This window comes from Colobus angolensis, unplaced genomic scaffold (assembly GCF_000951035.1).
Source record: "Colobus angolensis palliatus isolate OR3802 unplaced genomic scaffold, Cang.pa_1.0 Scaffold335, whole genome shotgun sequence".
In the NCBI taxonomy this organism is placed as follows: Eukaryota; Metazoa; Chordata; class Mammalia; order Primates; family Cercopithecidae; genus Colobus; species Colobus angolensis.
Window position 1 is genome coordinate 1,453,430 of NW_012116655.1, and position 25,238 is coordinate 1,478,667.

The 25,238-nt window shown below is 47.2% G+C and overlaps 1 protein-coding gene and 1 pseudogene across 1 annotated transcript in view; one reads left to right on the forward strand and one right to left on the reverse strand.

The window, feature by feature from the left end:
* LOC105518993 (TBC1 domain family member 28-like) overlaps window positions 1–13,277 on the forward strand; it is a 47,940-nt gene extending 34,663 nt beyond the window's left edge. The window contains exons 2-3 of the mRNA XM_011952163.1: window positions 11,387–11,469; window positions 13,211–13,277. Of these exons, the coding sequence (XP_011807553.1) occupies window positions 11,387–11,469; window positions 13,211–13,277 (150 nt within the window). The remainder of the gene's footprint in view (window positions 1–11,386; window positions 11,470–13,210) is intronic.
* Window positions 1,568–6,433, reverse strand: LOC105518995 (annotated as a pseudogene).
* Window positions 13,278–25,238: the final 11,961 nt, after the last annotated feature.

The following is a 25,238-nucleotide window of genomic DNA, read 5'->3' on the forward strand; positions in this document are numbered from 1 at the left end:
TGAGGTGGGCAGATTACGAGGTCAGGAGTTTGAGACTAGCCTGACCAACATGGAGAAACCCCGTCTCTACTAAAAATGCAAAAATTAGCTGGACATGGTGGCGCATGCCTGTAATCCCAGCTACTCAGAAGGCTGAGGCAGGAGAATGGCTTGAACCTAGGAGGTGGAGGTTGTGGTGAGCCGAGATAGTACCAATGAATTCCAGCCTGGGCAACAAGAGTGAAACTCCGTCTCAAAAAACAAAGCCAAAAACAAAAATAAAACAAACAAAAAACATACGATCCTTTTGAATGTGTGGTGCAGGTGTAGGATTGAAGCCATGGGCTTTAACAGTGCCGTGAACCCAGGGCTTTGCTCACAGCCAGCACCATAGGTAGGGTAGCACCCTGACGTGAGCAATCCTTGCTGCTTGCACAGAAGCTTCCTGAAGCTAAGTGATCAGTTCCCAGCTCTCCTTAAATTCCCAGTCCCCAGCCTGGGCCCCTCTCCCTAACATCTTCATTGCTTTGGGAGCCCCTGAAGTGAACCCTGAAATACTCCCTCCGTCAACTCTGGGCTCAGACCTTTGCCCTTCTCTGTGTCATGAGGAAATTTCAGTCAAGAGGGTGGGAACGGGTGGTTTCAGACCGTGCAGCAAAGCCACTGCCAGGCAAGTTTTGTTTTTGTTTTTGTTTTTCAGACAGAGTCTCTCCCTCTCCCCCAGGCTGGAGTGCAATGGTACAATCTCGGCTCACTGCAACCTCTGCCTTCTGGGTTCTAGCGATTCTCCTGCCTCAGCCTCCTGAGTAGCTGGGATTACAGGCATCTGTCACCATGTCCAGCTAATTTTTGTATTTTTAGTAGAGACAGGGTTTCACCATATTGGTCAGGCTGGTCTCGAACCCCTGACCTCAGGTGATCCACCCTGCCAGGTAAGTTTTAAGGCAAATTTTCTCTCTTATTTGGTCAGAGCTAGACCTAACCTTCTCACCACTGAGAAATCCTGCCTTTGCCGGGGATGCAACTTAGGCAACTCTGGATGAAGGTGGGATGAGGGAGCCCGGGGCAGATTGCAGGAGGTCTGGGTCTGACTACTGGAATGGACTTGTGTGCTCATGAAAGCTGCAGTCACCAGGTGCCGCTCCTGGCCCAGCTGCCCTCAGTGGTAAATAGGCGGGGGGGCCCAAGAAAACTGAGATGGCAAAACCAATCCAGGCTCCAGAAGTAACATGAGGTTGCACAGATCCCACTAGGCAGCCTCATTACATGTAAGGGAAATGTCAGGAGGCACCTCGGATCTGATAACAGGCAGGACCTTGCATCAAAATGATTTTTCTTTAGAACAAAAGAGAGGGGGAGAAAAGAAAAAAAAATCAAAGAAAGTGATTCCGTGAGCTTCATGAGATAGGACACAGCAGTGTTGTAAGGGAAGCAGGAAGATGGGGGCTGTGGACACAGGGTGGTGGATTCTGCCTCTCATGGCTTCTTTTCTCCCTGGTGGACTGGTGGGTTGGTAGCTGAGGCCAGAGGTCCCCTCCCCTGGGGAGCAGAGAGATGACTTTAGCAACAGGCATTGGGGAAGCTGGAATTACTCCATCTGGGCATTGCAATTGGCTCCCCCAGTCTTCTTCAGTTAACCCTTCATTAAATCTCCCTCCAGCTCCTTCTGATCACTGATCACAAACTCCTTAGTGAAATCCTGTACAATCTCCTTCACCGGGGTCTTGACATTCTCGCCGATCCACCTGATGAGGGTGAACTTGGACCTCCTGCTCATGGCAACCCCTGTGGTGACACACACGAAGGCAAGCAACCAGACCTTGTCTGTGCACTGTGGGATGAAGTGCTGGTATTACGCTCCTTGCTGGACAGAGACGATGACAGAGCCATCATATTTAAGTCACCCAGATGATGGCCAAGCTGTTGTCTCGTGCCAGGTTGTAGGCCTCCCGGCAAGCCTGTTTGTCAATCTTGGTGGCCACTGCCACGGGGCCGCAGCAGGGACACTGCCCGGGGTGACTGAGTTGGCCCCTGGCTGCGGCGGGGATGGGAGTGAGGTAGTGGTGACAGTGACACGGCACCTGCAAGCTCCAAGCACAGCTGCAGCTCTGCTAAACTCTTTTTTTTTTTTTTTTTTTTTTTTCCCGAGACAGAGTCTCGCTCTGTTGCCCAGGCTGGAGTGCAGTGGCGTGATCTCGGCTCACTGCAAGCTCCATCTCCCGTGTTCATGCCATTCTCTTGTCCCGGCCTCCCAAGTAACTGGGATTACAGGCACCCACCACCATGCTTGGCTAATTTTTCTGTATTTTCAGTAAAGATGGGGTTTCACCATATTAGCCAGGATGGTCTCAATCTCCTGACCTTGTGATCCGCCCGCCTCGGCCTCCCAAAGTGCTGGGATTACAGGCATGAGCCACTGCGCCCAGCTGCTAAACTCTTCATTTTCAATTACTCCAATTGCTTGAAACTCAAATAGCCACATGGGGCTAGTGGCCACCATTTGGACAGAGTGACTCCAACCTTCCATGTGGTGTAATTTTATTTGCTAGCCTTTAGCATCATGTGATGTGATCTTCACTTGTTTTCTGTCTCTGTGACCAGAGCATCAGCTCCTTGAGGTGGGGATTGGTTTGCCTTGTTCACTGCTGTATGCCGGGCTAGAAGTGGATCTGGCATATAGTAGATGCTCAATATGTAATGGCCGAATGAATGCATGAGTAAATCAATGACTCCTGGGGACCACAAACTCTGAATTTCTCCAAAAGGATTGCTAGTTCTGCCAGGGATTGCTGCTCTGTGACCTCAAGTCAAGATCTTGCCCTCTCTGGGCTCAGCATCCTGACCAAGGGACACCGGGGCCCCTCTGGTCTTAAGGCTCTGAAACTTCCTGCTTCTTACTCTGCCCTGTTGGGAGAAAAGCTGAGGCAGGGCTTGCATGTCTGCTAGACTTGCTGGCTCCCTGCTTCTAGCACTCCCATTATCTCAGGTAGCCGTATGTTTCAAAGAAAATGCTACAACATCACAGCTGTAGCTCATTCACTGGATACATTGCTTCCTTTAAACCCCCACATCCTCACCACTTGTTTCTTTGTTTGAGCACCAGTAAATAGTGTGGGCTCCCAGAGCTTGGGGCCTTCGCAGCCTCCATATTAGCGTTGGCCCCCAGGTCCCACTTTCTCTCTTGTCATTTCTCATTTCTTTGATTCCGCAGGACTTCATAGCCCCCACAGCCTGGTGTTGAGTCTGATCACCCCAACATGCCCAAACTGCCCCAATCTATCTTTCATCCCCAATGCCCACCACCAGCCTCCCCAGCCACCTCATAGGAAGGGGGCCAGACGGGCTTCCTGTCCCCAGAGACTGTGTCTGGGAAGCCATCAGAGCAGGCTCCCTGTGCCCGTCTCCTAGCAACAAATGGCCTTAGGAAGTATTTGGGGGTGGGATAAAGTGGTGATTGCTGTGGGGCTGTGTCCCAAGTCAACAGCTCTCCAGCCGGCCAAGGGCAAATGTTTTCCAGGAGCCAGGCCAGGGCAGGCTGGCGGTTGTGGCACGTGCACCAGGAGTTGGCTCCAGGGTCCTCCAAGCCTGGGCCCTGTAGTTGGCCACACTCACCCTCTCATGCCTGTGCTTGGGGTTCAGAGGTGGCAGGGGGTGCTTGGGCCCTACATGCTTCCCTCCACAGCCCTGCCAGTGGCTGAGATACAGGCCCACACCATGAGGCCCGGTATTTAAACAATTTTTTTGTACAAATGGGGTCTTGCTATGTTGCCCAGGCTGATCTCAAACTGCTGGGCTCAAGTAAGTGATCCTCCTACCTCAGCCTCCCAAACTCCTGGCATTACAGGCATAAGCCACTATGCTCAGCCCTGTTTATTCATTAGATTTGAGTTGTAAATCTTCAACTTCAAAGTTCATCCATATTTGTAGGATGTATAAGTATTCCATTCATTTTAACAACTGAATACTATCCCCCAGTGCACATATAATACATGTTGCTCATTTATTCATCTGTTGATGAACAATTGGGCTGTTTCTACCTTTTGGCTATTGTGAATATGCTGCTCTTAATGTTGGGACACAAGTATCTTTTTTTTAAATTGTGTTTTATTTTTTGATAAGTTATTAGGGCACAGGTGGTATTTGGTTACATGAGTAAGTTCTTTAGTGGTGCTTTCTGAGATTTTGGTGCACTCATCACCAGAGCAGTATACACTGCACCATACTTGTTGTCTTTTATCTCTTGCCCCCCTCCCACTCTTCCCCTGAAGTCCCCAGTGTCCATTGTATTATTCTTATGCCTTTGCATCCTCATAGCTTAGCTCCCACATATCAGTGAGAACATATGATGTTTGGTTTTCCTTTCCTGAGTTCAAGTACCTGTTTGCAACCCTGCCTGATATCAGGAGTTTTGGACTTTTACTTAGGAGTGGAATTACTGGGTCATATGGTAGTTTCATGTTGACTTTTTGAGGAACTGCCAAACTTTTCCACATTATACATTATACATTCCATGGGCCACTGCATTATACATTCCCATGAGCAATGCGTGAGGGTTCCAGTTCCTTCACATCTCCAACACTGGCTATTTTCCATTTGTTTGATAATAGCATCCTAATGAGTGCAAAATGATATCACATTGGGCCTTTGATTTGCATTTCCCTAATGACTAATGATGTTGAACATCTTCTCATGTGTAGATGCTGGAGGTGGGGACACTGTGACAGGATAGCAGGCTTGGCATTGCCTTAGCAGCAGCCTAGGATGGGTGCCAGGGAGCACGAATGAGGGTGAGGAGGGAGAGGAAGAGGGAGAGAGAAAGAGAGAAGAGAGAAGAGAGATGGGGAGAGAGAAGAAAGAGATAGAAAGCGAAAGATGGGTAGAGAGAGATGGGGGAGAAACAGAGGAGGCTGGGAGGGAGAGGAGGATGGAAAGAGCAGAGAGAGAGAAAGAGAGATGGGGAAAGGGGCAAGACATGACAACAGAGACAGAGAAGCAGAGAGGGAGAAAGGGAGAGAGGCAGAGAGAGACAGAGCAGGAGGTTGGGGCACTCTGGGTCCCAGTTTCCAGTGCACTTGTAGGTCATCATCACCTAATCACATGGGCAATAAAGTCCTTGTGCCTGCTGCTCACAGCCCCCGAGAGCCCCTCCTCCTGAAGAATAAAAGCTTTGGTGACTTCCCCTCCTCACTGGATTTTGGTTGTGTCTAATGAACCGAGTCGTCCCGTCTATGACCTTCCTGGGCTCACAGCTCCACTGAACGCTGCCCCCTCGGTTTGGGAGGACCAGTGGTGCCTGTGTCTCACCAGGCTCCTGAGGAAGCTTGTGACCTTGGCTTGGGCCCAAAGTAGCCGGGTACCCGCTGGGGCTCTGCTTCTCCTTTCACTAAGAGGAGAAAGAGACCAAAGAATGGTCTGCAGAGAGGACAACTGTGCAAACACCCAGGGAACGAGGGGCTTGAGCCGTCTTCATTTCCTAACAGACACACATTCCCTTCCATGCCTCCTTAATGAGGGCATGAAGCACAGTATGCGTGTGTCCACCTGTGTGCAAAGGTATGTGTGTGTGCATGTGTGTGTGTTGTGGGGGCATGCAGTAGGCAGCAAGGAGAGGGCAGCTCCTGCTCAAAGCTGCAAGTCTCTCTGAAAGATCGAGATTCTCTGGACCACAGCAGGACAGTGTTTTCATTTGCATCCATTTTTATTAGCATTTAAACCTGTATCTTGAGTAGCATATAAACCATAAGTTGGTTAACTATTCTTACAAGCATTTACGCACTAAGATAAACACATGATAATGTACACTGAAATTATGCACCCTGCACCCCGCCCCCCGCCAAAATTATCTTGCAAACCTACGCCCAGCAAAGGATCCCATAGCGCACTTTGGGAGGTGTAGACAGGAAGCCTGGGTCTCCATTGCTCTTTCCATCTTTTCACCATCTGTGGACTACCAGGCTGCATTGGTTTCCTAGGGCTCCCTCAAAGTACCACAGACTGGGCAGCTTCAGCAACAGAATCTCACTATCTCACAGTCCTGGAGGCTGTAGGTCCAAGATCAAGGTGTCGGCAGTGTAGGTCTCTTTCCAGGGCGGTCCAGGAAGGCTCTGTTCCAGGCCTCTCTCCTGGTGTGTAGGTGGCCTGCTCTGTGTCTCTTCACCTCGTCTTCCCTCTATGCGTGTCTCTGTGTCTAAATGTGCCCTTTTATAAGGACATCAGTCATATTGAATTGGGCACCGCCTACTGACCTCATTTTTCATTTTAACTTATTTCTATAAGACGCTATCTCCAAAAATCACATCCTCAGGCACTGGGGCTAAGGACATCAACACAGGAATTTCAGGGGACAAATTCAACTCATCACGCAGGCCCTCCCCGAGGCCACCTCTGCATCATCTTTGTCTACAGGCAAGTTGGCATCTAAAAAGTATCTGCCCAAGACATGCGTCTGGCCCATGGTACAGCCAGTCCACAGCCAATGGTGAGGTCCGGGTGACATTGTTTCCTCACCGCCACGCCTCACGCAAGCAGCTGCCTTCTTATAACAGAGTGGACACAAATCCCGGAACTGGTGCAATCACTTGCTGGCTGTGGGTGAAGTAGCCCCACGTCAGTGTGCTGCAAAGATGTGGCTTAGAATGTTACAGCTTGTGTGAAAGATGCGCAGATTTCTATTCCTTCCAATCTGTAGTTTCAAGTTCTGCTTGCCTGAACCCAAGGGGCTCTGTAGGGTGCCTCTGGAACAGCTGGGGTGTTAGGGGTGCTGAAAACACAAGGTACCCAGGCTCAACCTCAGCTTCAATCACACAAATAATCTTGTTGACATGTTTTTTTGGTCAGTTTTTTAATTGATCTTTTGTATATTTTTTTTTAAGAGAGGGATCCTTTGGTAGAAAGAAAATCTGAAACTCTAAATACCTAAATACTGTCCATTTTATCCATGTGTTGTTGGTCCTACCCACCAAATATATCCTGATTCCAGCCATTTGTCATGACTGCTTTAATCTGAGCTCCCATCATTTTTCACCTGGATTACTGTACCAGCCTCCCCGATGGCCTCCCCAATGCCACCTGGCCCTCTCCTCAGGGCTCAGCAAGATTTTTCTGAAAAGGACCTGGTAGTAAGCATCTTGGGCTTCGTGGACCCTGCGGTCTTTGCTGCACCTACTCAACAATTACTCAGCTCCGCCACTGCAGCCCCAAAGCAGCCACAGACAAGAAGTGAACACAGAGGAGGAACTGTGGCTCCAATAAACCTTTATTCACCACGACAGGAGGGGGACTGCATCTGGATTGTGGGCCATAGTTTGCCAACCCCTGCCTGACTTCATGGCAACACTGACCTTCATATTTACGCCTCTTAAAAACATGTGTAAGCTGAGTGCGGTGGCTCATGCCTGTAATCCCAACACTTTGAGAGGCCGAGGATGGAGGATTGCTTGGGGGCAGGAGGTCCAGACGAGCCTGGATAACACAGCAAGATCCCGTCTCTACAAGAAATCATTTCAAAAGTAGCCAGGCATGGGGGCCCACACGTGCAGTGCCAGCTACTCAGGAGGCTGAGGTGGGCAGATCGCTTGAGTCTGGGAAGTCAAGGCTGTAGTGAGCTGTGTTTGGGCTACTGCACTTCAGCCTGAGTGATGGAGCAAGACTCTGTGTGTGTGTGTGTGTGTAAAGGTTGTGTACAAGACACACCTTTAATTAATCACAGCCAGCCCTCAAATAATCTGTATAGTGTAGGACCCTTACAACGCTACACTCCCCACTCTTCTCCCCAACCATCTTTTGCTTTCTTTCTTTCCACGGATTCTGTGACCATCTTCCTCTCCTCACTGACTCTGCATGAAGGGGATTCCTGGTGGGGGAAGGGTAGCCGGTGAGAAATGAAGTACCAAGAAACTAGCAAAGTGTCTTCTGGCTGTTTGGGGACAGTCCTCGTGTCATCCCTGGCCTAGCCTCAAGGGTTCTGGGCCGGTCACCCTGCGGTGTCTGTGCTGTCTCTGGATCTGGCCTCCATGGGAAGGACCCTGGGAGACCCAGCAGAATGGGGTGCCTGGGTTGACAAACATCCTCCTGTTCCTCTGGCTGTGTGGCTCAGGGATAGGCCCACACAGTGTGTCCAGGTGTGCCAGGCCACATCACTGCCTCCTTTGAGATGGTCCAGAGGACCTTGTGGTGCAAGCATGAAGCTTGGCACCCGGAGCCTGGGACCAACTGCCCCGCCCTGTGTCCTGGAGTTGGGGTCCAATCCTGAGAAGACTCTCAGTCACCTGTGGGTGCTGATGAGGGGAGGGAGGAGTTTGTGGACTGAGAGGGGCTATTGCTAGGGGACTCTGAGCACCACCGCTCAGGGGTCTGGTCAGTGGGGGTCTGGTCAGCAGAGATTGAACTCTGGGGCTCAGACACAGAAAAGCTGGTCAGTGACACTTTCTCCTTTTTCAGCTCTTGCCGCACGTGCAGAGAGAGAGGAACTTCCAGTGCCTGCTATGGAGCCAGAGCCCACAGCATGGGGAGGGCCCCATCCAGAGGCAGCACTGCAGCTAGAGGTAGCTCCAGAGCCCTCCGGGCCCTGCACCGGTACAGCCAAGGACCAGCCAAGCGAGGAGCTGCCAGACCTCATGCCACCTGCTGTGGCCACTGGCTTCAGCCCTGGAGCTGAGAGCGTAGCTGGAGATAGACATGGCAGAGAGGAGATTGCGAGCAAGGCTCCAGCCAGCAGCTCCCACGCTGCCCCTAGTCCTGGGCATGGTGCGAGCCTTGGTGTCAGAGACCAGGGTGTGCAGCCTGAGTTCCTCTATCTCACTAAAGAGAGGCAGGCCTCTTTTATTTACCAGAGCCACAGCCCTGCTGCATCGGGACCTTTTCACTCTGTGCTGGGGCTGTCTATCTACAAGCTGGAGGTGCTTGAGAGCAGGAAAAGGAGCCTGTGAGGAAGGGTTCCAGCAGCTCCTCCTACTCCCAGAGGTGGACTCCTCCTCCAGGCATGGAGGTCTCTCCGCTACTGGGCTTCTGGGCTATTTGCCCCCGATTTGCTCCCTGGGACTGGCTCTTCTTAACAGGCAGGCAAGGGGCGTGGGGATCAGGTGGGGGAGCTTCAAAGGGGACAGCACCAAATTTTCCAAACTCAGCAGTTGTGCCCCAGGGTCTCCAATCTGTCTTCTGCCCTAGGATTTATTCATACTGTTGTTAAATTACCATTTTATACAAATGACATTTAAATAAAGTTTGATTTCTGAAACTTCATGCCTTTTTGAACTCCCTAATGTTAGATGGTGTTTTTGAGGTGATCCTGAAAATCTCTGATAGTTGTGTCTTTTGTTGTGGTTGTTTGTGTGACTGAGTTACCACCAAATCAACTGTTATTGGAAACCTTTCAGGTATGGCTTTTAAAAGACCTTGACCTACTCTTGCCTGTTTAGACCCTTCAGTTTATTGTGGAAAGAAGGATCATGTAGTTTCATGTCTCTGGCAGATCAATCACTTTCCTCTGTCTGTAGCAGGGAGAAGTCATGGCACCCCAGAGGGTTACTGGGAGGAGGAGGTGACGAGGTGTATGGAATCTGGCCCTGCCATGCAGACCCTAGCACGTTACACCCTAGCTGAGTCCCCTGCTAAGGAAGGGGCACGCCCTCTGCCCTCAACTGTCAGCCACCCATCCCCCACCTGCATCCCCAGGACTGCCCCGGATGGGGAGGTCTGCGATTGGGGAGGACACATAGATGTTCTGATGCTAGCTACGGGACCTGGGGGTGATGACAGTGACAAGGATCTGGGTGCATACATGAGTTTGGCAGCCAGGCCTGGCCAGAGCAGTGACACATGCATCCACACATTAGTGCACTCACATACATGTGCACGCTCACCTGCACAAACACACTGCACACACGCATGTTGTAACTTCAGGGACGGGAGGATGCTGACTCTGGGCCCTGCTGACCCAGCCAGGGGCCCTCTGTAATGGGTGCCATGACTGACTCCACAATGTCACTGGTGCTGCGTACCCTCCCGCCTACCTGCCTGCCCTCTCTGTGTCTGGAGCTCTTGGAGACAAGATACACAGCGGTGTCTGGTTCTGCATAGAGGAGGTTTTTGTAAGTGAGAGGCACAGCTAGATCAGCAGATTCAGGTGAGTGTGACCTGCTGTGTTCTCCCCCTGCTGACGTGGGACAGTTGCTACCTGGTGAGCAGTGCTGTCCTCTGGGCAGGTGCCGAGGAGGGCCATCCCTGAGCACTCACCAGGTGCCCATTCTGCATTGACTGTGTAGACAGTTGTTTCCTGCATCCTCACAGCAACTCTGTGGGGTGGGTGCTGTCCCCAAATGCACCCATTTGACAAGTGAGCTGTCTAGGGTCAGAGGAGCTGATACTGGTCCAGGGACCCAGAGGTGAGCCTGGGATGTGCTCTCAGCCCTGCCCTGTGCAGTGCTGGACTCAAGCCCTGACCTCTGCGGCCTCCCTGCCCTGGATTCCAAATCTCCCTGGGGTTCTGGACTTCAGTGAGGCAGAGCCTGGCCCCAGAAGAGGCACTAAAATGGAGGCCCTGTGGGTGGTGGGGAGGCGGGGGTTCTCAGTCCAATTCTGTGCCTTAAGCTGGGAGGAGGTCTCACCAACTCAGACTTCAGGTGTGGTCACTGATGATCCTTGTGGGACTCACTGGACACATGGGGTCCTGGGGGAGTGTGTCTGCCCCGGCCAGAGTGTGTGAGAACTGGAGTAGAACAGAGCAGTCACCAGATGTCTTGCTTCTTACAGAAAACTGGGCATCTTCATGGAGATCGATCTTATACAGATGTCCAGTCCTGACCCCATCTACCTCCAGGTGCCTGGAATAGCTCATCGTGAGCCCTTGACACTTGGCATGGTGGACACCATTTGCCCAGCCAGGGCAGGTGTGTATCCATCTGAGAGCACTTGAGGACAATAGGCCTCTCTTTCCAGGTTGCCCTGTGCTCAAGTCCTCAGGAAGGAGCCCACCCCAGGTGGGATGCAAGGACTCCAGAGACTGAGGAAGCGGTGGGGTCACTGGGTCTGGCCCCCGTCACCTGGAAGGGGTGGTAGAATGGGGCTCCTCAGGCCGGAGGGTGTCTAGGGGTGTGGCAGGAGTGGTTTGGGTGTTGTCTGGAACACTCGGGTACAGCAGAACCATTGGATGACTTGGTCTTGTGGGATGGTGATGGATGAGGTCATGGATACCCTGCATGTACATGGGTGAGGGGACATTATTGAAAAGTATGAGCAGGTACAGGTGGGGCCGCTCCCTCAAGAGAGGTGGGGCCTCTTCTCCCTTGCTGTGCCTGGTCAAAGGCTCCTGGGATCCCTAAGATCACAGGGCCGGGACAGGCTGTCCACGCCCTCAAGACCGCAAGCGCCTCACCTTGCTCCCCTCTCCCTGGCCCCCTCTGGGTCACAGGGACACGGAGCTGGGTCAACAGTGGACATGGAGCATGAGCCTGTTGACATCTGGAAATTCACTGATCGCCTCGGAATTGTATGGTGAGTCCTCTGTCCCCTGACACATCGGTCTCACCTCAGGGACAGGTTTTGTTTTTAGAAAGATCTCTCTGAGGCAGGACATGTCTCCCTGGCTCGTGCCAACCTCCTCTCCAGGATCAGAACTCCTCCCTGCCTCTCCTGCAGGTACAGCCAGTGGTCAGGGTTAGGGCAGAGCCTTGAGGCCCATCTAGGGAGCCCGGCAGAGCCAGTGGGACAGAGAGGGGGCTGGGTCTGACCCCTGAGCTCTCAGCACTTAGGTCTCCACATCAGCAGGAGAAGAGGGGGCAGCCTGTGGGTCTGGCCCTGTCCCCTTGGGGGCTGCCCTGATGAGATCCGGGGGTGGTGACCACAGGCTAGGGGGCCCCTGGCCAGGCCAGAGGGCCATTGCGTAGCAGGTCTCCGACGGCTCAGGGGACCCAGCTGAGGCATACTTGTAGGGAGGGGCATGGGGACATCAATGGCTGTGACCGTGGGACGCTAGGGAAGAAGAAGGGGAGGGCCTGGCCTTGGCATCTCACAATGAGGCCAGGGAGCAACAGAGTGTGCAGCTGAAGGTCCCGGGAGTGGTGCTGGGAAGGGATCTGGGCCTGGTAAGGGGAGCCCAGCCTGGAGTCAGCCCCTCAGGACTCACAGGATTGAGAGAGGGAGGAGTCTGGGGAAGAGGGGTGGGGTGAGCCCGTGAGACCTGCCACTTCTGGGATGCACCTGAACCAAGCCAGCCCAGGGTGGAGATGACAGCCTTGGGAGGATGACAGATGGGGCGGGCAGGGAACAGTGGTACACCTGGGACCCCTCAGGTGGGGGACTTGGTCAGTCCCCAAGGCTCTGCGTGGCCCTCCAGAGACTCTGGTTCCCGCTGGCTCAGTCAGCACTGTGCAGGGTAGATGGAGGTGCTGAGTCGGTGCAGGTAGGACAGCCAGGCACCCCATGTCCTGGCTGCTGCAGTGGCTGGAAGGAAGCTGAGAGATGAAGGCTGACTGCCCTGAGAGCCAGCTTTGGCTGGAGGCGGGGTGGTGGGGCCATCCCCACTGTCGGCAGGGCTCTTGGTCACCCTTGTCAACCCAGGCTTCTCCTCAGCAGGCTGGGAAGCCCAGTGAGACACCTGTGGGTCTCATGCCTAGGCGGTGACAGGAAGAGGGTCACAGGAAGGCCAGGGTGGCTGGAGAGAGGGTCATGGTCTCTGGGCTGGGCAGGATGGGGGAAGACGGGCAACAGCCAGGGTCAACGGCCAGGCTGCAGGGAGAGACAGGTGCACACTGGGAGGTCAGACCCTGCAAGGCCTGTGGGGAGTGTCAGGTGGGACGGGCTCCAGATGCATCCTCTGGGCACTGGGCAGCTCTCAGGCCAGGCTCCCTGGACTCTGGTAGGTGATGTGGTCACTCCCAAGGCACTGCTGTTAGGGCTCAGCCACCCACCCTAGGTGGCACCCATCCTGTCTCAGGACTGGACTTTCTCAGCTCCCACATAGGGTGCCACCTCCAGCCCAGGAGGGGCATTCCCATTGTGCAGCCTGAGGCCCCTCACGGGCCCCGAGTGGCCCCCACCAGGCCAGCCTCACACTCCTTTTCCAGGGTTCTCATGGGGACCATGTGCCCAGCTCCGCAGGGAGGCCTTGCCTTCCTTCCCTGTGCCTTCCTCCGGGCTGAGACTTAGGGTGGATGGGAGGGGCTGGGGCCCCCTCAGGGAGGGAGACGGTTCCTGGCCTGGGCATGTCCTCACCTCTGTCTGAGTTGCCTTACAGTGAGACGAAGCTGGTTCCTGTCAGTGCCCTGGAGGTGAAGATAAGAGCCTGTGCCTGCTGCGTGTGAGGCTGCCCTAGGGACAGGGAATCAGGGCTGGTGGGCAAGGCAGAGGGGGCAGCCTGTGGGCCGAAGTTGTGGTGACTGGGAGTGACACTGTCACTGGGAGAAATGGCAGTTCCTGCTCCACCTGAACCCAAGATTCTGTCTCCATGGTGGTTCAATCAAAACCCAAACAAAGAACCACAGTCTTGCTCAGAAGTCACTGCCTTCTTGTTCCAGGACCCCAGCTGAAGGATTGGAAACAACCATAACTCAAGCTTTTTGTGGTCTGAAGATGCTGAGTCCTGCTATCAGGAGTCCAGGCAGCTGGTGCCCGTTCTATCAGAGGGTCTCAGTCCCCCAGGGTTTGCCCTTTCCTGGCTCCCTCCAGTTCCTGGAGCCCAGGACCCAGCATCCATAGGCTGCTGCCAGAGGCCAGACACCTCTGCTAACTCCATCCTGGCTCATTTAATAGCAAAGAGATCAGGAAATAAAACCATTGGCAAGTGGCTGAAGATGCTTGGAGACTGGCCAAAATATAAGAACCACAAAAAGTAACATGGGGAGGGAGTGGCCCCGTGACTGCTCTCTACAGAGCCAGGAGACAGGCGCCCATGGCTGTGACCTGGCACCGTCTGCCTCTCAGCGGGTGGGTGGCACCCTGTCCCCACTCAGAGGACACCAGGCCTGGTTGCCAGCATTTTGCCCATCCATGCAAGCATCGCCTTTCTAGGAGAAAACCTAATACCAGGACCTGGGCCACCCCTAGCTCAGGGGTAGGGACGTGTCCTGGTGACCCGAAAAAAGGAATAGGTCCAGGTCAGAGTGCACAACCCTGAGTGCTCCTTCACACTTTCAATTGTTAGGGAGTGGTCTGACTCTCCCTGGGACCCGAAAAAGGCTGGAGACTTCCAGAACCCTCAGGCTCTGATCCTCCCTGAGTTGCCTCGTGTCCTGCCTCACTAAAGCATTTTGTCTGTTTCTGTCTCGCAGGGTTTACAGAGGAATTCCCCCTACCAGTGAGGGACTGGGTGTGCTCACTCCTTCTAGACATTGAGGAAGTCAAGGCTAAGAACCCGGGGAGATACAAGGTAAGGCCCTCCCATACTGGGCCAGGGCAGGACAAACAGGTCAGGCCATGTCAGGAGCCCAGGACTCCAGCTGGAGGGAACACTGAGCCCGGGTTGGGGGTGGGGGCTGTGGTCAGACGCATATCCTGGGCATAGACGGTGACTCAGGCACCACAGGTGCACTGGGCTCTGCTGACCCTCCCAGGTTTCAGAAACAAGGCAAAAAAGGAGCTTTCTACAGAAGGAAACCTTCCTCCTTTCCTTCCAGAAGTGCTGATGGTGGGATGACTGCCGTTTGGAGCAGGGAGTCTTTTGTATGTTCTTGGCCCTGCCCCTACAGGTCATGAAGGAGAAGGGCAAGAGGTCCCCACATGATGTTTAGAGAGCGATATGGAGTCAAGGCACGTGGTATTTAGAGAACGATTCAGTGTCAAGGCATTTCGGGGGCTACAGGGGTCCTAGGGGAGATGGGCAATCCAGAGGGATGGGAGCTTCCCCAGGGCAGAGGCCAGGGTCACCCAGGTGGGCTGACAGAGCCACCAAGGGCTCTTCTGCCCAGGGAGCAGCCAGCATTATGGATTGAGCACCTCCCAGGTTCCCCTGGGCTGGGCTGGGGCATTTGGGGCCAGAACCCAGGTGGCTCCTGAGGCGACGCCAGGCAGCAAACAAAATAATGCAGAATGGTGAAAAGTTCTCTCCATGATGCATGGAGGCTGAGGTGGGCAGATTGCTCGAGGTCAGAAGTTTGAGACGAGCCTGGTCAACATGACGAAACCCTGTCCCTACAAAAAATATCAAAATTTGCCTTGCGTGGGGGGTGTATGCCTGTGGTCCCAGCTACTCAGGAGGCTGATACGGAAATATCAAAGCGACTTGACTCAGGGTTCTGCTAGAAAATATTTAACCAAAATAAAATACCAGTTACCTTCAAAGGGCACACAACACTATTTTCAAAGGTAAACTAAGTTCAGAAACTTTAATATTTCACAATAGACATTTTCCTCAATTTCTAAAACTAGATACAGAATGAAAATGCTCAGTTTTCATATAATCGCTTTAACCAGTCATAGACCTGTGTTTACAAAAGAAAGGCAACAGTGATCCTCTGTTTCAGCACAAAAAGATCTATATCTGCTGAAAATTCATTGAAAGACTCTTTATATAACTGTATTTGTCCTTCACTTTCATAGATCACTGGATTTGGGTTCAGCAGTTTTAAAAAAATCTCTCTACCCATGTATGAATCCATATATGGATGTATCTATCTACATATGTAGATATGTGCGAATGTTTGCATGTATGTGTGTACCTATCTATCTATGACCTATCTAGTCCCTTGGTTCTCATCTGTGATGCCACGATTCAATCAAAGAAAAGAAATATGGCATCACTGCTGTGACACGGTTATTCCACATGCAGTATAGCGTAGGATTCGGTCAGCCTCCCCAACCATTTTCTTGTCTACTTGATTTTAGAGTTAGTTCTTACTATCAGGCAGCTACTAATTAGCTGATATTAAAACCAGCCCTTGTTTAGGCATTTTACTTCAATAATATAGTTTTTATTGTTTAGGCATTTTATAAACTTAACCTTTCTCTTACTGTCTCTCCAGAAAGATGACAAGCCTGCATTTATAGTTTTGCAACTACAGATAATTGTACAAATAACTAAATATGTGGAATTGTTAATTTGTGTCAAGCACTGTACTAGACATATTACATACATAATTTATTTATATAGCCACAGTATAAATTAGTTACCATTATAATCCACATTTTTCAGATAAGGAAAATGAGGCACAGAGAATTTAAGAAATATATGTAAGTTACACTAGTAGGACATAGCAAAACCCACATTTAAACCCACATTTCTCCCCAAAGAGCTTAACTTCCTAACTTTTTATGTTATACTGATTTGGTACTTATCACTCAGTTTTCTCAGCAAAAAAAGTCTCAGTTTTCTCATCTAGGAAGTATACTACTTCATTTATTCATTAACTCTCAGTCGTTTGTCTACTATGTGCTAGGTTATATGGAGGTGCAGGCACAAGGATTAACCAGGAACAAAACAGACTGTGTATGCTGTCAAGGACATAACTTTCCAGTGAGAAGAGTCAGAGAGCCAGGAAATAAATGACTGTAACATGTCATGTGGTGACAAGAACTTTTATGAAAAATGAAGCTGGCTAGAGAGGAAGTGTTGTATTGGAAGCACTATTTTATACCATATGTGGAAAATTCTGCTAATGAGGCATTTGAATAGCAAGAAGAAGATTCTAGGCAAAAAGTAAGACAAATCTAAGAAGGAGGATGTTCTAGGAAGAACGTGTCCATCAGTGAGGCCAGAGCAAAGTGGGGAGGATGGTAGACAACAGTTTCAGAGCAACGCCACAAACTAAATCATGCAGGGCCTTGGAAGACATTGTGGTCAGTTACTGTCCAACCAGGAGACTGAAACTGCACAGTAATTTGAATAAGGAAAATGGAAAGTAAGTAACTGTTAACTATTTCAGGGAATTATCTCTTAAAGCAGGGGTGTCCAATCTTTTGGCTTCCCTGGGCCACATTGGAAGAATTGTCTCAGGCCACACATAAAATACATGAACACTAATGACGGCTAATAAGCTAAAAAAAAAAAAAAAGTCACAGGAAAACCTCATAGTGTTTTTTTGTTTGTTTTGGGTTTTTGTTGTTCTTGTTGTTGTTTTTTTTTTTTTTTGAGATGGAGTCTTGCCCTGTTGCCAGACTAGAGTGTGATGGCACCATCTCAACTCACTGCAACCTCCGCTTCCTGGGTTTAAGGGATTCTCCTGCCTCAGCCTCCTGAGTAGCTCGAACTACAGTCACACGCCCAGTTAATTTTTGTCTTTTTAGTAAAGACGAGGTTTCACCATGTTGGCCAGGATGGTTTTGATCTCTTGACCTCGTGATCTGCCCAGCTCGGCCTTCCAAAGTTCTGGGATTACAGGCATGAGCCACTGTACCCAACCTTGTTTTGTTTTTTGAGACAGAGTCTTACTCTGTCACCCAGGCTGGAGTGTAGTGGCATGAAATCTGCTGACTACAACTCTGCCTCCAGACTCAATCGATTCTTGTGCCTCAGCCTCCTGAGTAGGTGGGATTACAGGCATGTGCCACCACACCTGGCTAATTTTTGTACTTTTAGTAGAGAGAGACAGGTTTTCACCATGTTGGCCAGGCTGGTCTTGAACTCCTGAACTCAGGTGATCTGCCTGCCTCGGCCACCCAAAGTGCTGGGATTACAGGCGTGAACCACTGGCACCCAGCCAAAAAGCTCATAGTGTTTTAAGAAAGTTTACAAGTTTGTTTTGGGCCTCATTCAAACCAGCCCTGGGTTGTGCGTTGGACAAGCTTGTGAAAGGCCAAGCAAACACACACGCAAAATAGGGACAGTAAATTCAGGGAGCTGCCACTGCACTCTCCAGGGCTTCAGGCAAGCACTGCAGGAAGAAACAAATCTGGAAGAATCTCCCACAAACACCAGAGCTGAGTGCTAGACCTCCTTGGAGAGGGTGAGGATGTGGCCTGCTTGACAGCAGAGAATTTTGCTGAGTTTCTACACTGACAAAACACTGGGAAGCTGCTCCCCTAGGTGCTGCCTGTGACCTGCTCTGTCCCCAGAGAGGTGATTGGCCACTGTTGGCTGCTGTCCCCTACAAGAGCAAGGTAAGAGGAGCACTCAGAACTAGGAAGAGCCCCAACCTTCTCCAGTGTCCCTCTAGCAGATGCTGCAGATGAAGTTTCACACTGTGCCGCAGACAAGGCAAAGCCAGCAAGCAGGGTAAAGGGAGGAGGTTTGGAACTGATGGTAATCAGCTCAACAGTGCAAGAAAAATTAGTTTTCTTTTGGAAAACATCACTGATCACTAGAGAAATGCAAATCAAAACCACAATGAGATGCTACCTCACACTAAAACTAATCAGAATGGCTATTACTAAAAAGTCAAAAACTAACAGATGCTGGCAGCATTGTGGAGGAAAAAGGAACACTTACGCACTGCTGGTGGGAGTGGAAATTAATTCGGCCATCGTGGAAGACAGTGGTGATTCCTCAAAGACCCAAGACAGAAATACCATTCAATGAAGCAATCCCATTACTGGGTACATACCCAAAGGAATATAAATCATTTAATTAGGAAGACACAATAGCACTAGTCACAATAGCAAAGACATGGAATCAACCCAAATGCCCATCAATGATAGACTGGATTAAAAAAATGTGGTATATATACATCATGGGGTCCTATGCAGCCATAAAAAAGAACGAGATCATGTCCTTTGCAGGGACAGGGATGGAACTGGAGGCCATTATCCTTAGCAAGCTTATAAGTGTGAGCTAAATGATGAGAACACATGGACACATAGAGGGGAATGACAAACACTGGGGCCTTTCGAAGGGTGGAGAGGTGGAAGGAGGGAGAAGAGCAGGAAAAAAAAAATAGTGGGTACTACTAGGCTTAATACCTGGATGATGAAAGAATCTATACAACAAACCCCCATGATACAAGTGTACCCACGTAACAAACCTGCATATGTACCCTGACCTTAAAAGTTAAATTTTTTTGAAAAAAGATGAGTTCTGCCCTTGTTCAAAGAATTTGAGCCAAAGAGCCAAAGGGTGACATTTTAAATATTTTCGAAAAATCAGCTAGGTGGCTTCATGGAAAGACAAAAGGAACAATAGAAGGAATAAAAAGCATCTAGAAGGACAGGCTACTGATCGAGACCTGAGATGATAGATGGGCAGGGGTTGTAGCAGTAGACCGGTAAGAGATGCTTGGATTCACAATATGTTTTTGTTTGTTTGTTTGTTGTTTTGAGACGGAGTTTCCTCTGTTGCTCAGGCTGGAGAGCAGTGGCACAATCTCGGTTCACTGCAAGCTCCTCCTCCCGGGTTCACGCCATTCTGCTGCCTCAGCCTCCCCAGTAGCTGCCACAACAGGCGCCCGCCACCGCTCCCGTCTAATTTTTTTTGTATTTTTAGTAGGGACGGGGTTTCACCGTGTTAGCCAGGATGGTCTCCATCTCCTGACTTCGTGATCCGCCCGCCTCGGCCCCACAAAGTACTGGGATTACAGGCGTGAGCCACCGCGCCTGGCAGGATTCACAATATGTTTTAAAAGAATCACAACACTATCTACTGATAAAATGGTTTGGCGTATGAGAGAAAGAAAGTAGTCCCAGAGGATTCCAGATTTCTTATGGAAGAATAGAAGTGACATTTACTGGATGGTAAAGACTGAATAAAAGTGAAAAACAGTGAGCTTCTCACTTCAAGAAAAACTGACAATATCCTATATGTCAGTGATAAAATTTAAAATCTGAATTAAAAAAAAGAATTTTCAAAAACTTTTATCAACTATTTGAGCCAGACTGCTGTCCAAACACCTAAAGATCTTTCTGGTTAGGGTGACCATGATTTAACAAAGCTGTTGTTTATTTTACATTGTATAATGAAATGTGCCAACATTTAAAAGATCTGCTTAACTCCGTGCAACAATGTCTAATGGATGATATTATAAAATTGGGCATGGGTAAAAATTATAAGTGTAAGATAGAACAACAGATTTTAGAGTAAAATTAATCTTTTTAAAATCTTAAAAGAGTTTTAGGAGTTTTCATATTTAAGTTTCCAGATTCCACATTACAGCTAACTTTTAAGAAACTACCCCTTTAAAATTTTCAGTGTAGTATCAAAAGAAGATTGTCCCCCATTACCTGAAAAGGTTATTAAAATACTTCTCCTTTTCTAACTATTTTTCTCTGTCAGACCAGACTTTTTCCATACACTTGTTTAAACTAAATAACATATTTTAACAGATTATATGTGGAGTTAAATATGATAATCCAGCTACAATCTATTAAATCAGGTATTAAGGAGCTTAATAAAACTAATATCACTCTTCACATTAATTTCTATTTTGTTTAATTTTTCATGCAAATGTGTTACTTAACACATAATGAGTTTGTCATCATTGCTTTGAATCAACTCATATACTTCTTTCAAGTTATCAGACTCAATTTTAATACGGTAAATACCTAAACATATAATGCAGATAAATCAAATGACTTTGTGGCCCCCAATAATTTTTAAGATTTTAAAGAGTTCCTGATGCCAAAAATTTTGAAAACTTGTCTTTATTCTTTTGTACTGTAATTTGTATTCCATTTTCAAGACTACATACTTGCTGTCCAGAAAGATTCAAGTTGACAGAAAATTGAAAACCATAAACTCAATACAGAGAACATTACTAAATTAATAAAAATGTGTATTTATCTCTCTTTTAAAATTTGTGTCATGTTTGACTAGAAGAACCTTACTTATACTATCAATCGTATTTTTTTCCCCTTAACCTCTGAATTTGGAAATATCATGCAGAGATGTACCTTTAACAACTCCTTCAAATTTTGTTTATATCATCAAGGGCTATCAAGGATCACATTTATCCAAAAATGTAAAGAAAGAAATGATAGAAACACAATATTTGTCCCTTGGGAACTATGGGTTTAAGTTCTGAAAGGAAATGTCTAGTTGTCTTAATGTAAATAAGAATTTGCTTTTTTCTGCTAGGAGGTATAGTATTCCACCTTGTGCTACTCATGTTATTTGGCTTTCATGAATTTCTGTCCTTCCCTATTTTCAGAGCACATGCATTTCCTAACATCTTCATATTTCTACTGCGTCCATCCGCTAAGCTTTCCCTAACTTGTAAAATAACATAATGCCTTGGAAATGAGAACAAAAAACATGGACTCCCCCAAGTCAGCAAGGTGAACTTTCACTCTTAATTTAAATTTAGACTGTAATCATATGCAAAAAATATGAATATACTGCTTAAATGAAACAACTATAAATTTAATACCCAGGTCAAAATCATCATGAAATATACATCCATAAATTCAATATCCAGATCAAGTTTCCTCAACAGTCTAGAATTTCCCATCTGCCATTTCCCCAATCACAATTTACCCTCAATAGTAGTCGCTGTGCAATCTCCTACCACTTTCTCAGGTGCTTTTTGTCTTGCCTGCTTTTTGTTCCCTTTTCTCGGCATTTCTTGCCTTCTTTTGACGAATGTAGATTTTCTTAAACATTCACTTTATTCCCTTTGGTTTGGAATTTATACACTCTTACTCTCTTGTTATAAATTTACTAGAAATTACAATATATTTTTTGACTTATCAAAATTTAATAGTTATTAATACTTTTACCATTATTCTGGAAAATGCAAGGAAGGACCTTATCCCTTCTTTTTTTTTTTTTTTTTTTTGAAACAGTCTCACTGTGTCACCCAGGCTGGAGTGCAAGTGGCTTGATCTTGGCTCACTGCAACCTCTGCCTCTTGGGTTCAAGTGATTCTCCCGCCTCAGCTTCCTCCCAAGCAGCTGGGACTAGAGGCGCCCACCACCATGCCCAGCTAATTTTTGTATTTTTAGTAGAGACAGGCTTTCACTATGTTGGCTAGGCTTGTGTTGAATTCCTGACCTCATCATCTGCCCGTCTCGGCCTCCCAAAGTGCTGGGATTGCAGGCATGAGCCACTGTGCCCAGCCCTGTTATCCCTTCTCACATGTACTTGTACTTGTGTGTGAATTGGGTCTGTGCTGTGTATTTAATATCCCCAAGGTGTTGCTGTTTTAGTCCATTTGTGTATTGTCAAGATATCTGCCACTTCTGCTGCTCTCCGTTCATCCCTGAATCCTTGAAAACATTTATTTGTGATCATTTTGCTTTTTCTTCTCAATAAACATGCTTTAGAATTTCATTTAGGATCTGCTGATAAAAAAAAATTATGTCAGTTTTTATGCATCTGAACATGTTTTAATGTTATCTTTGTTTTTAAAAGATACTTTTGTTGTGTAGGGAATTTTTTGACTAGCGATTAGTATCTTACATCACAGCGAAGCTCTACTAATTTCTACTTCTTGGTTTTCTGCAGCTTCATTACCAGGAGTTTGTCTTTCTGAAATTGCAGGTTATTATATTTCATTAACTTTAGAAAATTCTCAGCAATTGGGTCTTTAAAATATTTTTCTGTCCCATTCTTATTTTCCTCTTTTCTTCAGTGTATATTAGATTTTATTATTAAATACCCTCAGTGACTCTTAAACTCTTGTATCCATATCTTTATCAATGTATGTATAAACATGCATATTTTTCTGGTTAGTTTCTTATGATATCAATTATAATCCACTGCTTCTTTACTCAGTTGTCTCATTTGCTGTTAAACTCATCTATTGAGTCACCTTTTTCTTCCTCACATTTTTTAGTCTTAGAATTTTTTTTGTTTTTTTACCTTAATCTGTCACTTTTATAGTTTCCACTTTCTTCTTGAAATTTCCAAGCTTGACCTCATGTCTTTGAATATAGTAATTCTAGTTGCTTTGAGACATTTTTTTTTCCTCCTTGGCGTCTGTTTATTCCTTCTCACAGTGTCTTTTTTCTTCATTGACCCTCGTATCTTTGAGCAAATGTACAAAAGATAGTGGGTGAACAACTGGTTTTGGCTGTCTTTAGAGGCCCAGATAATGTTCTTTCTCAAATGATTGCTATTTGCTCATGCCAGAAGGATAAGGACAGTCAAGTCCTGAATTACTTTCACAAAAATTTTGGAGTTGGAACCTTTTCAGGGCACTCAGGTGGAGAGCAGCCAGCCCGCTGTGGTGACTGGGGGAATTCTAGTTCCTTCTCACTGCTTTAATGCACCAGCAGCCTTTAATATCCATGACCAAAACCGGGGCCTCTGCAAGAATAGCAGAGGTTTAACACAACCTGGTAGATATCCCATCTGAAGTAACAAATGGCTCCAGGGCAAAGCAGCTCTTATTTCTCTAGATGCTGTTTCTCTCCAAATCTCAGCCTGACAATTCTTGGCTGTGCATTAATTTAGTGTTAAAAAAATTAAATTATTACCTCCGATATTTATTTATTTATTTAATTTTTTATTTTTTTGTGATGGAGTCTTGCTGTCACCCACAGGCTGGAGTGCAGTGGCACAATCTCGGCTCACTGCAACCTCCGCCTCCGAGAATCAAGGGATTCTCCTGCCTCAGCTTCCCAAGTAGCTGTGACTGCAGGAGCATGCCACTACTAATTTTTGTATTTTTAGTAGAGACAGGGTTTTGCCAAATTAGCCAGGCTGGTCTCGACCTCCTGACCTCAGTGATCCACCCGCTTCGGCCTCCCAAAGTGCTGGGACTATAGACGTGAGCCACCGTGCCTGGATTTGATTTGTTTTAAAATGTTATTTTACATACAAAAACTAATTTAAATTATTCTAGGATACCTAGTCTGTCTTTATCAGAAGCCTAAGTCTGACATTTATTCATCATAAAAGACGATATTTGAAATTTTCTCTCACTTGTGATGTTTTGTTGTCAACCTCACAGTTATCTTATAAAAATGTTCTTGATTATGTCTGATAATATTGTTTTGACAAATAATTTTTTCTTTGTGCCATTCTTCAAACTTTTATGTTGTAAATGGTTAGATGAAAAGAAGAACTATTTTAAACTGGTGTTACAAAGCAGTGCTTACTAAGGACCTACGTGTTAAAAGAGAAATGGCAATATTTGTCAAAATGTCTATGCAAGTACCTAATTTGAATGTATGCTATACTGCAAATAAAATGTTTCTATTTATAAATGTCATTTTTTGTCACAGCATAGAATGGAGTGGAGAAGGAATAAAGAAATCTGTAATTGGTGTCATCAATCAGTTGTAAACCCCAGCCTCCAAATTATGTTATTAATCGTTGGTACTGAGAGTTCACAGTGAAATAGAACAATCAGAAAACATGGGCAAATAAATTTATTAAAAACTCATCTCTATGATATGCCATGTTCTGAATAGGCAGTTTCTGAGTGTCCGGGCAATCTGTACAAGAAAGAGAGTTGTTATTTGGTCAAGGACACATGCATTTTTCAGTCTAGAAGAATGTCATCATTTTCTTGAAGTAATTGCAGTGTTCCCACTCTGTATCAAACAGCAAATACCTCTGATTCCTAAGTCAACAGCATAGTTATTACTTGATTTTTTTCCAAGTGAATAAAATGAAAAATAAATTGTTATGTCACAGTCCCAAAAAAACTACTGGTATATGGAATAGTTGAGATGATAGAACATGATTTTACAACTCCAAACTGAAAATACCTATCCAAGCAGTTGCATCCCTAAAAAACTATTATATTGTCTGGCAAAAGACTCTCTCCGGATAGGAAGTTTTTCTAGATTTTTCTAGAAATAGAGACAGGGATTAAATTTTATGTGGCCCCAAGAAAAGGAATCAGAATTGAGTATTGTCAATGATTGCTTATGGACTTGAGAATTAAGAAAAAAAAGGTCCCTCCTCACAGGTACTAACAGTTACATAACCGCCGGGTGCCATGGAACTAATTTGACATATTGAAATAATTTTCTATAATCATTCAGATTTGTTTACGATCAAATTATAGCTATCAAATTCATACTTACGTAAGTTACAAGTCAAATCTTATTTTAAAGTACATTCAAACTCTTTGAAGATTTATCTTAACAATGACAAAGCAATTGACTGGGAAGTAGTATTGTTAACCATTCAACTGACTATTTGACCTAAGAATACTGTATGGACATATATTTAACTTATATTGAAACAAATGAACATGTTTGTTTATACCATATAGTTATAGTTTTATTTGATTTTTTAAATAATTCAACCCAAACCATCAATCCTGAAGTATCAAACTTCAGTGACTTCAGCAATTCTACTTTTGAATTCAGTGATTTGGTAACAAATGTAAGTAAAATAATTTTGGCCAGGCGCGGAGGCTCACACCTATAATCCCAGCACTTTGGGAGGCCGAGGCAGGCAGATCACAAGGTCGGGAGATCAAGACCATGGTGAAACCCTGTCTCTA